This window comes from Primulina tabacum, chromosome 9, assembly GCF_025594145.1.
Source record: "Primulina tabacum isolate GXHZ01 chromosome 9, ASM2559414v2, whole genome shotgun sequence".
Lineage (NCBI taxonomy): Eukaryota > Viridiplantae > Streptophyta > Magnoliopsida > Lamiales > Gesneriaceae > Primulina > Primulina tabacum.
Window position 1 is genome coordinate 28288696 of NC_134558.1, and position 18392 is coordinate 28307087.

The following is an 18392-nucleotide window of genomic DNA, read 5'->3' on the forward strand; positions in this document are numbered from 1 at the left end:
GAAAGTCAGAGTGGTCACGCCAATAAACTCCTCTAACACACCACTCTTGCATTTGTTGTTTGAGTGTGTGTAAGAATCCAACTGTTGGAGCTTTGTCGTTGCTTGTCCACATCGGACATCATCATTCAAAGAGGACTATCAGCTTGGAAATCGGGCTCCCACTCTACACCATTTTTCTGAGCACTATTGTCATAGTTTGCTCCGTCTGTTGGAACCAGATCTAAGATTAACAATCTTTTGTCACCCAAAAAATTATCAATGATAACCATAAAGAGGAGAACTCTGATGCGGAGAATTGGAGGAAATGGGGAGCTGGCCTTGGAAATCTGACTTTAGGTCAGCCCACCTATCTGATCAAAACAACAGTTTGGCAGGTTTTGGAAAAGATTTAGCAATACAAGGAGAAATGTTATCGTGAGTAAGAGGATGGTACGAAGAGGAAGCGAGAAGAGAAGCAATATGAGAAGTGTGAAGAGAGTGGGAGGACGAAGAGGCGTCTTGGAAACTTTTGTCCAGGGACCTCGATATGGTGAAGTGGATGAAGAAGTTGAAGGAGAAAGTGAGACATATGAGGAATGAGATGGGGCAACCCCAACCTCTAAAGAGGGGAAACCCTTTCTCAATGGATATAGTCTAGGAGCCCCTATACTTGAATTATAAGCCACCTCATATTCAAGAATATGATAGGAGTACTGATCTCGAGGAGCATCTAGGTCGATTTGAGAATCCAGCCATGCTGCATTGCTACCCTGATCACATAAAATATTTTTCCTCAAACATCTAGTTTCCCTCCCTTGTAAAACCATTTTCATTCCCCACATTCCTACATTGGTGGTCCTCGGGTTCAGCCTCATGCTCAGTCCAAGCCGGCTCATTTGTCCCCACCCCTCGTCTCCTCATACTCGTCCTCACCTGTATCGATCAAGTCTAGTGATTCTAAAGACTCAACATGTATAAACTGAAATAACAAGTAATACATAATAAAACCACATGCATTTTAAAGTAAAGTGTACATACTGAAACTTGAATGTAATAACATAAACATAGACGTGCCAACGTATCGAAAAACTTTTCATAAACTTTCTTGCATCATACATACTTGAACATGCATAAACATCATCATTTAGCGTAGAGATATGTTTCAAAGCAAGTGACTTATACATAAATGTGCCTGATCAGACTAAACCACAGTATTGGGCTGGCAGGAAAAATCACTACCACATACATGAGATATCCGATCATGCTTTACATGGTGGATTGGTCCCTGGTCATGCTTTACCGCTTTCTAATCCTGATCTAAACGCGTTCATGCTTTATCGGGGTGGAGAGGTCCCCGGCCACGTTCACCGACTTCGAAACTCGTTCATAATTGGTCACAAGACATTTAGCATACCTCAAAAACATAAAATATTTTCTTTTGCACGTTGAACATACTTAATGGCGTTGAGGGATTCGCTCGATCTCGCTTGAGGCCACTGCTGCACATACTAACACAATTACTTGCACTTAATTTTCATAACTAGGATGTAAAAATCATGCTCACCACCCGAAATGACAATTTACTTATGACGTTCTAAATTACTCGAGACTTGATCTCGTTTAATCATCGTACTACACCATGACATCAACCCCCGAAACAAATCCTAAAATGATAAGTGAGCGGCACTCCCTAGCGCCTAGTGTCGTGGCGCTAGAAAAGTCGCATGTCTAGTGCCGCGGCACCACAAGGGCAGCGCCACGACGCTAGAATTGCGCAGAACGGGCGCTGCGGCGCTCTCTGGTGAGCGTTGCGGCGCTAATCCTGCGCACAACCAACCCAAAAGAACACATTTTGATGCAATTTTAAAAGTCACGCTCAAACGACTCCAACCGATGCAACAAGACTCATCCTAGGACGCTATGGCTATGATTCATGCTCACACGACGCCTCAAAACAACGATGCAAATCATACAACGCAACATAACCCGTGAACATGACACTTGGACACCAAAACGCTTCCTAGGACTTCTAATACAACTAAGTGTCTATCGACACTATACAAAGCACCAAAATCGAACCAACCTCATACTAAATATACCTAAATGCATCAACGATCACCCAACGTTTCGCAACGAATCCTCAAACAAATAAACTTCAAGAAAACGTCAAGAACGCATTTTCATAAAATCGTGGTTTGAGAAGTCTCATGAAAACGATCATAACTCACTCGTTTCTTGTCCAAAAATTACGAATTTATTGTCAAAATCGAAGGTATCAAAAATTACTACGTTTTATATGTTGAAAAATTTTCCAGAAAATCGACCTAATTTTCGCAGTAATCGAAATGACAGCAGACACGTTTTTAGATATAAAAATTTGGATCTAAAAATTATTTCAAACATTTTTGCTCGAATTTATTCACAACATACATGGATTTTCACGCATAATAAATATCACAACACATAATATGACGAGATTGATGCAGAAACAATAGAATATACATGCCTTGATCTTTCAAAAATTCTTGAAACAACGATACCGAAGCGGGAAGGATACAAGGGTTGATCCGAAACGAACTGTGGCACAATTTCTACTACAAACTGAATGCAAAGTTGCTGGGAAAATTGAAGGGGAAAGGGAGTGGTGGCTGCTGAAAAGAAATGGTTCAAGAACCCTACCTCTTCTCTCCAAAGTGGACGTGTGTGTGTGTGTTGTGGGTGCCGAGTGTTTGTGTGATTGAGTGTTAACATGTGCATGAGTATGATTAGGAGGTTAATTAGGACTAATTAAATTAATTAAAATAGCTAACACTATTTAACATGCTAATTAAAAAAAATTAATCAAATACTAACTATATATCCCCCCTAATTTACAATAAAATTCACAAGTGGCATATCTTAAAATTTAAAATATGCTACTAATCAAATTAGTATTTTAGAAAGGCTTAAAATCTTAAAATCATCAAATAATTAATTTAGGCTACTAAAATGCTAAAACTAATTAAATCATTTAAAATGTCACTTTAGTGACTTAAAATAAAATATCACATTTTAAAATCGCTCAAAATCGTCGCCGATCTCTTTTCCTCGATCCTGCATCGAATAATCGCCTGAAACATAAAACTCAAGAAAAATTTTAACGCGCATCACATAAACATAAATAATTTAAATAATACAAATTCATAAATGATGTATCGCTAAAAATTATTTTAAACTTAAATAAATAATTTTAACAATTAAATAAATGCATGGGTTTATGTGTACTGATTTTGGGCTCTACTATTCCTCCCCACTTAAATAAATTTCATCCTCGAAATTAAATCTTACCAAACAGTTCCGGGTAGCGATTCCTCATATCTGCCTCGGCCTCTCAACTGGCCTCTTCCACTGATTGATTCAACCACCAGACTTTGACCAACTTGGTCACTTTGTTCCGAAGTTTCCTTCTTGTCTGTCTATGATTTGGACATGTCTCTCCTCATACGACAGGTCGGGAGCCAACTGCAACGACTCAAAACTCAAGACATGCGAAGGATTTGCTATATACTTCCTCAGCATTGAAACGTGGAACACATTGTGTACACCGGCCAGATTCGGCGGTAAGGCTACACGATAAGCTAGTGTCCCAAACCTGTCAAGAGTTTCAAACGGCCCAATGAATCTCGGACTCAACTTGCCTCTCTACCCAAACCTCATGACACCCTTCATAGGGGCTATCTTCACAAATACGTGATATCCTATGGCAAACTCAAGATCTCTCCTCCTCTTGTCAGCATAACTCTTTTGACGACTCTGGGTGGTCTTCATCCTGTCTCGAATATTTACCACCACATCTGCAGTCTGCTGAACGATCTCTGGACCAAGTTCTGATCTCTCACCGACTTCATCCCAATGAATCAGGTGATCTGCACTTCCTCCCATACAGTGCCTCGTAGGGAGCCATACCTATAGAAGATTGGAAACTGTTGTTGTAGGTAAACACCACTAGAGGTAACTTTGATTCCCAATTCCCATGGAAATCGATCAGGAAAGCTCTCAACAAATCATCCAAAATCTGAATCACTCGCTCAGACTGGTCATCTGTCTGAGGGTGAAATGTTGTACTGAATAGCAACTTCGTCCCTATGGCTGCATGTAAACTCTTCCAAAAGGACGATGTGAACCTCGGGTCCCTATCAGACACAATATAAACTGGGGTCTTGTGCAATCGGATTATCTCCCTGATATAGAGCTCTGCATACTGAGTCATGGAGAAAGTCATCTTCATTGGCAAGTAATGTGCTGACTTAGTAAGTCGATCCACTATAACCCAAATGGCATTGAATCCTCTGACTGACCTCAGCAAACCAATAACAAAGTTCATGGTGATATTCTCCCATTTCCACTTGGATATAGGAGTGGCTAAGCTTTCCTGTTGGCCTCTGATGCTCTACTTTCATTTGCTGACAAGTGAGGCATTCAGACACAAATCGACGGATGTCTCGATTCATACCTGGCGACCTATACAAAATCTTCAAATCCTTGTACATCTTGGTACCTCCTGGGTGGATAGAATACGGAGATGTATGTGCCTCTATCGAAATATCATCTCTGAACAAATCAACACTAGGCACCCATATCCTTCAACTATATCTCACAATACCATCAGACATTGTGTAGAGTACACTGTCCTTGGCCTCATCCCTGAATAAATTTCCTGTAGTAGCCTGCTAAGCCTAGGAAACTGCGAATCTCTGACTGCATTCTTCGGCTCAACCCATTCCTTAACTGCTGCCACTTTAGCTGGATCCACCTCAAAACCACTGCTAGATATAATGTGACCCAAAAACGCTACTTTCTCCAAACTAGAATTCACACTTACTGAATTTTGCAAACAACTTGCGACTCTACAAGACATGCAAAACTGTACCCAAATTCTGACTGTGCTCCTCATGGCTCTTCGAGTAGATAAGAATGTCGTCAATGAACACTATGACAAACTGATCCACGTAGGGCTGAAATACTCGGTTCATGAGGTCCATAAAAATTGCTGGAGCATTCGTTAGTCCAAATGGCATTACTAAGAACTCGTAGTGCCCATATCTGGTTCTGAAGGCTTTCTTATGAACATCTGCATCTTTTACTTTCAACTGATGATACCCTGATCGCAGATCTATCTTAGAGAAAACTGTAGCTCCCTGCAACTGATCGAATAAGTCATCGATCATTGGAAGTGGGTATTTATTCTTGATCGTCACTTTGTTCAACTCTCGGATAATCGATGCATAGCCTCATGCTCCCATCTTTCTTATTTACAAAGAGCACTGGTGCGCCCATGGTGAGAAACAAGGGTGGATGCATTCTTTATCTAGGAGCTCTTGAATCTGCTGCTTGAGCTCTAACATCTCAACTGGAGCTAAACGGTACGTTGCCTTAGAGATTGGCACGGTGCCTGGTATGAGATCAATGGCAAACTCCATCTCTCTCTCTTTGGTGGAAGGCCTGTGACGTTATCTAGAAAGACGTCGGGAAAATCTTTGACTACTGGTACATCAGATATCGACAGAGTGGGTACGTCAGGTGCGGAAATAATGCTGGCCAAGAAAGCCTGGCACCTCTTATGAATAAGTCTCAGTGCCTGCATGCAAGAGATCATGCGAGGGAAACTTCTTCATCTATCCGGCTCAAAGAGAAACTGCTCCATGCCCAACGGTCTTACCAACACTGACCTCTTCTGAAAGTCAATAAGAACTCTGTTCTTCGTCAGCCAGTCCATTCCCAAGATAATTTCAAATTCTTGCATTGGCAACACAATTAGATCGGTATACACTAGGTGGCCCTGCAGTTCCAGATCAATGTCTCTGACCACGCTAGTAGCTGATAACTCTTCCCCTGATAGGACTGTAACTGAATAGCTCACGTCGAGTCCAATAGACTTGACTTCCAGATGATTAGCGAACGTCTCTGAAATAAAAGAGTGAGTGGCCCCAGAATCTATCTTCGTGGCGACTCTCTTTATGAAAATATTTCCTGAGACGTAAGCACAACACACAAAACTTATATCCCAAAATTATAATCTTAACCACAAACATAGTAGAAGAAAAATCTCTACACAAGTCACCAAAATACTATCTAGCACACTTATATTCCCAAATAAAATTTCGAAACATGCATAGCAAAATAATGCAGTGCTGAATTAAATAAGTTACCAGTCAACAGGGTTGTGTCTGGGTTTGCCTCCTCTGCCTGCATGGCGAACACTCTCTCCTAGGTCGGCTGCCTCCACTGTGGGCAGTCCTTCAGCATATGATCGCTGGCTCCGCATTTGAAGCATTTGCCCGATCCCCATAAATATTGTTCCCGGATGCTGGCGGTGGCACTTCGGGCACACTGGGTATTCATCGGGCTTCTGTGGAGCCGTTTGTTGAGGTATAGGACCCTTGCCTTTCGGCAGTCCCTGAAACGACCTCTTCCCTTGCTGTCCTTGGAAAGGCCTCTTAACTGAGTTCGCTACTGTTGCTGCTTTGAGGTGCCTGATAGGGCCTCTTGCACTGTCTATCAAACTCGATGTTCCTTTGGTCCTGCTCTATCGCCAAGGCTCTAGATACGGCAAAGACATAGGTGGTCGGATCAACAACTTTCACATCACTGCGCAAAATTAGCCGCAACCCATCAATAAAATGCCTCAATTTCTCCCGGGCATCATTTGCAATCAGGGGCACAAAGTGACACCCCCTCTCGAACTTCCCGACGAACTCTGCCACACTGCTGTCTCCCTGTCGCAGCGTCATGAACTCCCTAGTCAGGCGGGAGTGTATTTCCTAAGTGAAGTACTTGGAGTAGAAAACCTCCTTGAAATCATTCCACGTCAGTGTTTGCAAGTTCACTGACAATGATACGCTCTCCCAACACAGTCTTGTGTCTCCTCTCAGAAGGAATGTGGCACACATGACCCTGTCTGCATCTTGCAGCTCCATAAATTCAAAAATTACCTCGATGGACTTAATCCATCTTTCAGCTATCATCGGGTCAGTAGTCCCCGAGAACTATTTAAGATCCATCCTCCTAAACCTCTCATAAACTGCCTCTGGTATGGGCCTCGCCCCTGTATCCACTGCAGCATTATTCCCCGCATGTTGTGCGAAGAACTAAGTCATCCATGCAATAATCTGAGCCTACATATCTGGCGGGGGACGAGGAGGAGTGGCCCTCTCCCCATCTTGAGGCTCTCTATCCTCATTCCTTCCTCCACGGGCAACCATACGTCTAGGAGGCATACTGTTCCAAAAGTTATCCAAACGTAAACCAGCATGCACGAACATAATATTAATATCATACGATGCACGTAATTTGAACTTAAAACATGTACATGCTGAAATCATGATTTGATGCTTACTACATGAAATAATTTAAAACTTTAAAACTTACAGACTTGAGGTGTGACTTCGTGAGCTTCTCGCAACTGGCAGTAGGCATAACCCTTTACAAGAACACCACTATGATACCAACTGCAACGTACCGTACTTTTAAACTATTTTAAAATTTGTGGAAAAATAAAAATTTTCTTAAACAAATAATAAACTTTCAATTTGAGATAAATATAAACTGCTCGTCCTAAAAATATTCGAAGTTGAAACAATTACAAAAAAAGTTTGCAAAAGGTAAACGGTTAAACAACATAAACACTCTCTTGAAAATCAGAGTGTTTGAATCAACATTCATAAATTCTTAAAACATGGGCGGTCCTCAGGGTTTAGCCTCCAGCTCAGTCCAACCCGGCTCATTGGTCCCCACCCCATGTCTCCTCATACTCGTCCTCACCTGCATCGATCAAGTCTAGTGAGTCTAAAGACTCAACATGTATAAACTAGACAAGTAATACATAATAAAACCACATGCATTTTAAAGTATAGCGTACATACTGAAACTTGAACGTATTAACGTAAACATAGACGTGCCAACGTATCATAAAACTTTTCATAAACTTGCTTCCATCATACATACTTGAACATGCATAAACTTCATCATTTTGCAGTAGAGATACGTTTCAAAGCAAGAGACCAATACATAAATGTGCCTGATCAGATTAAACCACCGTACTGGGCTGGCAGGGAAAATCTACTACCACATACATGAGATCCCCGGTCATGCTTTACCGGGTGGATTGGTCTCTGGTCATGCTTTACCGCTTTTCAATCCTGATCTAAACCCGATCATGCTTTACCGGGGTGGAGAGGTCACCGGCCACGTTCATCTGCTTCGAAACCCGTTCATAATTGGTTACAAGATATTTAGCATACCTCAAAAACATAAAATATTTTCTTTTGCATGTCGAACATACTTACATGGTGTTGAGGTATTCAGTGGATCTCGCTTGGGGCCACTGTTGCACATACTAATACAATTACATGCATTTAATTTTCATACTTGGACGTAAAAGTCATGCTCACCACCCGAAATGATAATTTATTTATGACATTCTAAATCACTTGGGACTTTACCTCGTTTAATCATCGTACTAAACCATGACATCAACTCCCGAAACAAATCCTAAAATGATGAGTGAACATTTCCCAAAACATAGAAGACAAGGGCCTAAAATAGTGATTTAAAAAGTCATGGACAAGCGCCTAGGTGCTGGACAGCGCTGCGCTGCGGCACTGCCTAGCGCCTAGACGCTAGGCACTAGCACCGCAGCGCTAACAAAGCCTCAGGTCTGGTGCTGCGGCGCTAGACTTGTGCAGAACGGCCGCTGCGGCCCTCCCTGATGAGCGCTGCGGCGCTAACCTTGCGCACAACCAACCCAAAAAAACACATTTTGATGCAATTTTAAAATTCATGCTCAAACAACTCGAACCGATGCAACAAGACTCATCATAGGACGCTATGGCGATGATTCAAACTTACACGACGCCTCAAAACAACGATGCAAATCATACAACGCAACACAACCCGTGAAAATGATACTTGGACACCAAAACGCTTCCTAGGACTTCTAATACAACTAAGTGCCTATCGACACGAAACGAAGCACCAAAATTGATCCAATCTCATACTCAATATACCTAAACGCAGCAGCGATCACCCAACGTTCCCCAACAAAGGCTGTAACAAATAAACTTCAAGAACACGTCAAGAACGCATTTTTATAAAATCACAATTTGAGTAGTTCACGAAAACGATCATAACTCACTAGTTTCTTGTCCAAAAATTACGAATTTACTGTCAAATCGAAGGTATCAAAGAGTACTATATTTTATATGTTGCAAAATTTCCCAGAAAATTGACTGAATTTTCGCAGCAATCGAAATGATAGCAGACACATTTTTAGATCTAAAAAATTTTGATTTAAAAATCATTTCAAATGTTTTTGCTCAAAATTATTCACAACATACATGGATTTTCACGCATAATAAACATCACAACACATAATAGGACGAGATCGATGCAGAAACAATAGAATATACATGCCTGGATCTTTCGAAAATTCTTGAAACAGCGATTGCGAAGCGGGAAGGATGCGAGGGTTGATCTGAGACGAATTGTGGCTGGCACAATTTCTACTACAAACTGAATGCAAAGTTGCTGGGAAAATCGAAGGGGAAAGGGAGTGGCGACTGCTGAAAAGAAATGGTTCAAGAACCCTACCTCTTCTCTCCAAAGTGGACGTGTATGTGTGTGTGTGTGTTGTGGGTGCCGAGTGTGTGTGATTGAGTGTTAACGTGTGTGTGAGTACGATTAGGAGGTTAATTAGGACTAATTAAAGTAACTAAAATAGCTAACACTATTTAACCTGCTAATTAAAAAAATTTCATCAAATACTAACTATATATATCCCCCCTAATTTACAATAAAATGCACAAGTGGCATATCTTAAAATTTAAAATCTTCTACTAATCAAATTAGTATTTTAGGAAGGCTTAAAATATTAAAATCATCAAATAATTATTTAGGCTATTAAAATGCTAAAACTCATTAAATCATTTAAAATATCACTTTCTTAAACATAAAACTCAAGAAAACATTTTATAAATCATGCATCGCTAAAAAATCAAATTCATAAATCATCCATCGCTAAAAATCATTTTAAACTTTAATAAATAATTTTAACAATTAAATAAATGCATGATTTTTACGTGTACTGATTTTGGGCTCTACATATGGAGTAGTAACTCGAGATTGCTTAAAATGTAAGGAGCTTTTCTCCGCAGACCCTTCCTGAGGAGAAACTAGGGCATTAGCAGCACCCGAGGTAGAATTGGAAGATGTAATAAAGAAGTACTTGAGAACTTACTTGAAGGATGAAGTGGACAGAGGAGAGGGAGAACGTCAAGGTTGATGCCCCAGGTATTTAACGGGTCTCACTAGGGCCCAAACCTAGGCGCGTAGGTCGGTTAGAGCAGAGTACTAAGAGCACCCGCATTCGTTATGGTTATAACACCTACCACCTCATCAAAAATCGTAGGGTCCACATGCTACATACACATTATATTAACACACCTATTCTCCCACACTCATTTTAACATTAACACTCATTATTTGTAGGTCCCGCTGACATATTCTTACTTTATATTAAATAAATTCAATTTCAAAATATTTACAAAATTTAAATCATTATTATTTTGTATTAATAATAAAACGTTTTTATATATTTAGTACGTAAAATTATTTTATTTTATTTTATGAGTGTCATTTATTTAAAATTAAAAATTTATTATAAACTTAAAATGAAACAGTACAACATATAGAAATAAATAACACTTGTATAAAAATAAAAAATATATAAATTAAACTTAAGAGAAGATGCAAAATACTAATTCAAGGATTGTTGTTATATTGTGACCAAATATGTTCAACTAAGTCGGCACGAAGTTGGTGATGCACATGAGTGTCACGTATTTCGGAATTTGTTCGGAGATATTCATGAAATCCTCGGTTTGAGCCCTGGACGGGTTGTGCGGATTCGTTACCTTCATCGTTGTACCAATTTGTCACGTGAACCCCTTCATCTTCAACAATCATGTTATGTAAAATAATGCATGCTAACATAATATGTTTTAACTTTTTTCTGTACCAGTAACGAGCTGGACCTCTGACAATTGTCCATCGAGCTTGGAGCACCCCAAATGCTGGTTCAACATCCTTTCTTGCAGACTCTTGTCTTTCCTTAAAAAGCCTCCTCTTTGGATCCTCTGGGCAAGGAAAAGCCTTCACGAAAGTGGCCCATTCCGGATATATTCCATCTGTTAAATAATATCCTTTCGTATATTGAGTCTCGTTGACCACGAAATTAATCTTCGGGGCATTTCCTTGCAAGACGTTATTGAATATGGGAGATTCGTACAACACGTTAAGATCATTACGTGAACCGGCGACACCAAAGAATGCATGCCATATCCACAAGTCTTGAGACGCGACCGCTTCAAGCACGATTGTTGGTGACCCATGGCCTCTTGTAAACTGGCCTTTCCAAGCAACTGGGCAATTTTTCCATTCCCAGTGCATGCAATCAAGGCTGTCCAACATTCCAGGGAACCTGTGCCTTTCATCATGCATTTGAAGAAGACGTTAAACATCATCAGCATTTGGTCTTCTCAAATATCGAACACCAAATAGTTCAACCACATGTTCACAGAACTTGAAAAGACATTTGATGGCAGTTGATTCACCCATGCGTAGGTACTCATCAAGATGGTCGGCCGGGACTCCATACGCCAATTGACGAATTGCTGCTGTGCATTTTTGCAGTGGTGACAAGCCTTTTCTTCTCGCAGCATCGTCTCTTTGCTAAAAATACGATGAACGATTCTCAAGTGCATTCACTATTCGAAAGAATAACTCTCTTCGCATGCGAAATCGTCTTCGAAATATTTGATCTGGATACACTGGTTTATGGAGAAATAATCATTAAAGAGCCTGGCATGCCCGACTTCACGATTTCTTTCGATGAACCTTCTTCTTCGCCGCATCACTTTATTACTTTGATATACTTTGACTATTTGCCGGCTTTGTTGAAGTATCAATGACATTAGCTCTTTCCCCGGATCATAATCTCCGTCAGTGACTTCAACTTGGACTTCGTTTTCACTTGTTGAGCTAGAGCTGGAACTACTGGAATATTGAGACATTTTGGAGTAAACAAATTCAAATCTACGTATTTGCCAACTGGTATGTTTGTAGAATGAAGAATCGTATAGCACAAGGTGTCTATATATATAATTTCTTCTCAACGGCTATATTCCAACGACCAAATTTGCAACGGCTATATTCCAAAGACTACTTTGCAACGGCTATATTCCAATGGCTAATTTCCAACGACCATGTTTGCAACGGCTATATTCCAACGACTACTTTGCAACGGATATATTCCAACTACTACTTTGCAACAAATACATTAATTGACCCGAGAATTACATTAACTGAAATAAAAATTACATTGAATTAAAATTACAATAACTGAAAATTACAATATTCCATCTCCCCCTAATCTCTTGACATAGACGTTCGTGGATGATAAATTGCCCGTATGTCATTTGCGAAGTATCTTTCGAGAGGATTGCATATTCTTTTAGTTGAACTTTGGCTATGGCAGCTTTTGCTTTCATCTCCTCTACTTCGAGTTGTTTTTGTTTCATTTCAACTTCAGCTTTTTTTATGCTTTTATACTTAGTAAACTTTGCGAACATATTGTCCAAATTTGTTGTCATACACTCGATGTCCGATTTTGTTTTTCCTTTTCCCTTTCTTTTTGCTGCCTTCAGACCCATTGGACGATTTTCTTCTTCGTTGATGTCTACATATAGACTCGCATCTTGGTTGGATGAAATGTTGCTCACTCCCGACTCCGAGGTCCTTGCCTTCTTCGTGCCAACAAGGTGATCAACGGACTGTGGAGTAAACATTGGACGGTCTTTTGCGATTCTCCAGACATGCTCGAGATTAAATGCGATGCCATTATTTTCCTCGCGATATTTTTCATACGCAAGCCATAGTATATCCTCATCACTGTGGCCGCTATGATATGCACTATAAATGCTATTGTAATTTGCATTGAAGTGATATAATTTTTTTTGGATGGTATTGTGCCAGTGCGATCGTATGACACTTGTACTTCTATTGGGTGTACCTACGGGACGGATTTTCATTGTAGTAGCTTGCAACACGTCCCCAGAATGCTTCCGCCTTTTGATCATTGCCGATGATTGGGTCATCGCTGATAGTGACAAACGATCTCGCTAAGACATCGTCTTCAACTTTTCTCCAGGTTGACCGTTTTTTCCTACCCTCAGCGCCAGAATCCACATTCTCCATATTGGCGACTTCAATTGGGAATTCACGGTCGGACAATTGAGTCTCTGGGACGAAAGTCGGAGTGGGAGGTTCATTCTCTGTAGGAGATGTAAAAAGCATACCGGTTGCGTGTGGATTAGATGGATAATTTGGTGGATATGGATTATATGGATAATTTGGTGGATCTAGATTATAGGGATAATTTGTTGGATATGTGTGATGTGGATAATTTGGTGGGTATGGAAAATATGGATAATTTGGTGGAACTTGTGAATTTTGGGAAGAAGTATTTTCTTACGGCATTTTTGGATAATTCGCGAAATTTCTAAAAAATCCTCGGTTATTTTCATCCATTTCGGAGGAAAATAGGATAATAGAAAGAAATATTCAAAATAAATTTTAGATGAATAAAATAGTAGAGAGAAGATTTTTAGAGTGATTTAGATGTGTGAATGATTGAAATAAGTCGTTTAAGGTGATGAGTATTTATAGGTAATATTTTTTATAGCCGTTACCTAATTTTTATTACCAACTGCTAATTTTTTTATAAATAAATTCAACGGCTTAAATTTTTTTATAAATTAGCCGTTACTTAATTCAGATTGGAATTTTTTAAAAAAATATCAAAAAATCACATTGGTAATTTTTTTATTAATTAGCCGTTGAATTTGTATATAAAAAATTATAACCATTAGTTTTTTTATAAAAGAATTTTATCTCTATTTTTAGTTTAGATTGATTTTTTAAAAAAATAGAAGAAAAATCAAACAAGGAATTGAAAAGCTACAGTGGCTCAATTTCCCAAACTCACGCACTGTAAGGGAGCGTGCAAGCATGGCCAATGGATTTGAGTATGGCGCGTGTCAAAACAAAAAATTTGAACATCCGTTCAAAGATGTTAACGCGTTGGTGATGTGGCATTTATCAACTCTGACTCACATTGGTTGTTTTTCCAAATTCAGTGTTGCAACACTCAAATAATAAACCAAGACAATAAGACCGAGAGGTCCAGGAGTGGATAGGCCTATCGGATAGGCAGCCTGAGGCCGAGGTGGTAGAGTCGAGGAATAAAGCGAAATATACAGCTTGGGTGATATGGATCGAATTGTCAAAACCTTATTCGAATAACGGAGGATTCGGTCGGAGCTACACAGTATGAGTTGGCCAAGCCTTCAATCATGAGAAGAACAATAATCTCACTTATAACCTAGGGTTAAGGATATAATCATATGGAATGGTTGTTATTAATGTGTGGGATTAGCGGACGTCGAATCAAAGTACAAGTCCTCAGAGCTTGGATCTCAAAGTCATAATTGATTTTATTCCTATGAATACTCTCATTCGCTGCCCGGAGAAGGTATTCATCAACTTTCATATTGCAATATATTTGCACTTATATTTTTGTTCTCTCTCCTTAGTGAGCCCAATGGTGAATTTGATGTCGAAGTGGAGTACCATTCACGCATTTTTATTCTTTAGTTTCTCAAATTGTTTTTAAGTTTAATAAATTTTTCTTGCAACATGAACTATTATTTATCAGTATCCCGAAACAAATGGACTAGATATGAAAAAAACGATTAACTATAATAACAGACACTATTTAGCAAGATATAGATGATGTGAGGATCAGAGAAAGAGTAAGTAGAGGTGAATAGCCTCTTTCAAAATTTTGTGCTAAATTTAAGCTAGCCTTAAATAAATTTTGACTATTATGGCCTTTTTCTTGACAAACTAGCTAGATGCAACTGACCACTTTAAAATGATTTTTCAAAGTGCAGATATTGTCGACTGGAACTAGTGAGACAATGTATTCACTTGACAAGATTTTTTTTTTTTAATAATATAGAGAAATAAATAGAAGCAGCATAAAAATAATAAAACACTTAAAGTAAATAACACAAATTATTATGAAGTTCAAAGGTAAAATCATTTTTACTTCTCCCCTTCTTCCACACAAGGAATGAATTCAATAAAAGAATTTGGTTTTACAATATTTTGTAACAGTGCACTTAAGTTAGGACTTACACATTGCCTAAACTGAGATTTCTAGTTTCTATTTCAACAATAATTACAAACATAAGTTGTAACGCCCCAAAAATTTGAAGGTCCATGTGAACCACATGCATGCAAGTTATCAAATTTCTTATGTATCTTAATTATTTTATTTTTTATGCATTAAATGCATGACTATTGCATGGTTATGTGTTTTATTTCACGGTTTATTAAGATTTCATGTATTAAGGCTTTTAGAAGTATTTCACGCTTAAACGAGAAACGGAGATCAGGGACAATTAAGGAAAAATGTTTTTATTAAATAATTATTTTTTAATTATCTAATATATGATGTAAATATAAGAGATCTTCAAACATGGGCTTTTTGTGGTATTTTTACTCATCAAGTCATATTTTAAAGCGGTATGCATTTTTTGGCAAAATAGAGGACTTTTTGAGGGTTTGGGTAATATTTTAAAAAGCGTACCTAAACGAAATATTTTACGAGTGTGTTAGTGGGGTTAATGGACCTGTTTTAATTTATGTTGGACCTAAACTCCTATACATCCTTAATAATTTTAATTAAGGAACCAATATACATTTTTATTTTGTCAATCTCTACCCCAAAACCCTATTCTCCCCACCTCTTATGTTTGGCCACCCCTCACCTCATTCACCAGCGCCCCTCACAAGATGCAACAGCATTGTCATGCCATCTTCAAGGAAAAATCATGAGAGTTGTGATCTCGTCCCTCCGGTGTTCGTCCCTCGTTTCGTTTGTGCAAATCTTCGAGCGTTTAGGCGCAAAGGAACGCTCGATTCCCTTATTTTCTCATTGATCACACAATATTATGTATGTTGAATTGTATTTGCATGATATATTAAGGATATAGTGTTATGCATCGGTTTTGCTTAGCTTTTATGCGAAAACGTTGGACATTCTTGCATATTTCTCACGCCTTGATCTTGATTTGTAAGGGACTGCCATGGCTTGAGAAATATGGGCGATTTACAGTAGGTATACCATGAATTCAGATGGGAAATGTCGAGCTAGAACCCGTCCGGCAGGTGGCCGATCGCATCTCGTCGTTCTAAGGCTTGGGGCGGTTAGGTTGTGCGAAGAAGGCGAGGGCAGCGTGCATGGGCTCAGTCCGGGCTGTGGTTCAGACCCTGGTGGGTACGTGTCGAGGCTTAGAATGGTCCGTGAGCCGTTGGACGCAAGGTGTGGGTGGGATCGTGTGTTATGTAGCAAGCTAGATTGTGGTTTGGAGGTGTTCGAGCGATCCATCGTGCAGGGACTGTAGGCATGATTTTGGTCAGTCCAGAAGGGGGCTCTTGGTTCGGTCTAGGTCTTAGGATAGTCGGCTAGGGGCTGGTCCAAGCGAGTTTGGTCTAGGGTCGAGAAATCGGGAGCTAGGTGCACTAGGGTTTGATTGTTATTGCGTTCAGAAAATTCCAGCAGCTGGTCGAGGGCTTTCGTGGGTCTTAGATGGTTTGAAATAAGTATTTTAAGGGCTGGTCATGTGGGTTCAAGTCATGGTTTAGGTTTGGAAAATTTTGGTTTAGTTTCGGGTTAACTCGGATTAAAACCGGGACCTATGTCCAAGTTTTAAAACGAATAATAAGAATTAATGCATGTGCTTGAGTTTATGTCTAGGAAATGGTTATAAATATATTTTGATGTGTTTTAAGAAGTTTGGTTGGTTTCGGATCTAAATTTTGATGTCCAGGGGTAAAATGGTCAATTAGGGTTTCTAGGGGCAAAATGGTCATTTTGCACCCGGGTCGAGTTAGCAGTCCGGACAGTGCCCTGATAAAAAATTGACATGTTTTAAATGTACATGTAATCACGAACATGACTTTTTATTAAAACACGAAAAATACGTTGCATGCTTGATTTTAAGGAAATTTACGTATATGCATGATTTTTGTAAGTAATGAATATGATGATATGTTTTGAAGGATGCGAATTGGTTGTTACTAATACATACACGAACATGAACATGTAAGGCCAAGGCTCAGTGGATGGATAATACTGTCGTTGATGTCCCCACCGCCGGGTACCGCGGTTATACGTAGATGAATCCATCGATTAGAGCTGATACGAAAGTCACAACTAATGATCTGAATTCAAATAAAGAAACTGAACACGTATATGTTGATATGTTGAGACATGTTTTGGACCTGTTATGCTTTGACATGATATGTTTAAGTTCATGCATTTAAGATCTTGAAATGTATGTTAATTAAAGTATTTTCACTGTTGCATGTTATGTATATGTACTTGTTATAACGGTTCAGGTGTGTTGAGTCTTTAGACTCATTAGGCGTAAATGGTACAGGTGAGCAGTTTGTTGATGAGGAGATTAGAGGCGCTGAAGACTGAGTAGGCTGAGCTGGGGGTGCACATGTTAACCCGAGGACCTTGATTTCTTCCACATATTATAATAAGGAGTCATGGGTGTAAACAATATTTTAGATGTTTTTGCATCTCTATATACGTTGATGATTTTGACAGATGTTGAGTTCTTTTAAAACAGTGGACCTAGGAGAATAATTTTATTTTAAGATCTAATTAACTGCAGTTATTTTTATTCAATGGTTGGATGAGTTTTTAAAATGCATGATTGACTTCTTTTATTTCATGCATGTGTTTGAGTATTTTCGAAACGAGCTTTTAAAAAAATATATTTAAGCAGTTATTTTAAGCAGTAGACGTTTCACAAGTTGTCTTTTGAACCCTAGGATCAAACATAATATATCATTTCAAATAGATAGCTTATATAGAGTAACTTGAGTGGTTGCTATCACAAAGTGATCTTTTATGATGAAATATTTCTTGAATCATGTGCAGAGATGAGAATATTGAGTATTGTTTAGATTAGAGTTTTAGAGATCTTGTTTTTCCAGTAAAATTTGGTGAAGATAAAACTTGCTTTTAAATAGTTGAACTTCATCCAATATTTCGGATTTCTTCAACATTCAGTAAAGAACTTTAACCGACATAAAAGTTACATTTTTTGTATCTTTTTCCTTCATAGTATGCAACAATGAATAATTCTTTGAAAATATCCAAGTATAACAATTAATGGCTCATGCTAAAGTTGAATCATGAGAGAGAATGACTGACGTGTATCTTCTTCTTATTCGGA

General features: G+C 38.9%; 1 protein-coding gene and 1 long non-coding RNA gene across 2 annotated transcripts; one reads left to right on the plus strand and one right to left on the minus strand.

The window, feature by feature from the left end:
• Positions 1-11526: 11526 nt before the first annotated feature.
• On the minus strand, positions 11527-13368 carry LOC142504356 (uncharacterized). Its single transcript, XM_075617234.1, has 3 exons — positions 13085-13368; positions 12426-12993; positions 11527-11745 (listed from the first exon to the last, which is right to left on the minus strand). Exons 1-3 carry the CDS (start codon positions 13366-13368, stop codon positions 11527-11529), a joined length of 1071 nt encoding a protein of 356 aa, XP_075473349.1.
• An 865-nt stretch (positions 13369-14233) lies between these two features.
• LOC142555314 (uncharacterized) lies at positions 14234-17822 on the plus strand. The gene is made up of 2 exons (XR_012822375.1): positions 14234-14605; positions 17583-17822. It is a non-coding gene; the product is annotated as an uncharacterized LOC142555314 (long non-coding RNA).
• Positions 17823-18392: the final 570 nt, after the last annotated feature.

Excerpts from the sequence above, each read along its gene's own strand:
- LOC142504356 (XM_075617234.1), bottom strand. The coding sequence starts at position 13,368 with ATGCTTTTTACATCTCCTACAGAGAATGAACCTCCCACTCCGACTTTC. Across the intron at positions 12,994-13,084 it reads AATGAAAATCCGTCCCGTAG|CATTTATAGTGCATATCATA; the intron begins GTACACCCAATA and ends AAATTACAATAG. Across the intron at positions 11,746-12,425 it reads TTAGGGGGAGATGGAATATT|CAAAGAGACGATGCTGCGAG; the intron begins GTAATTTTCAGT and ends TCGTATTTTTAG.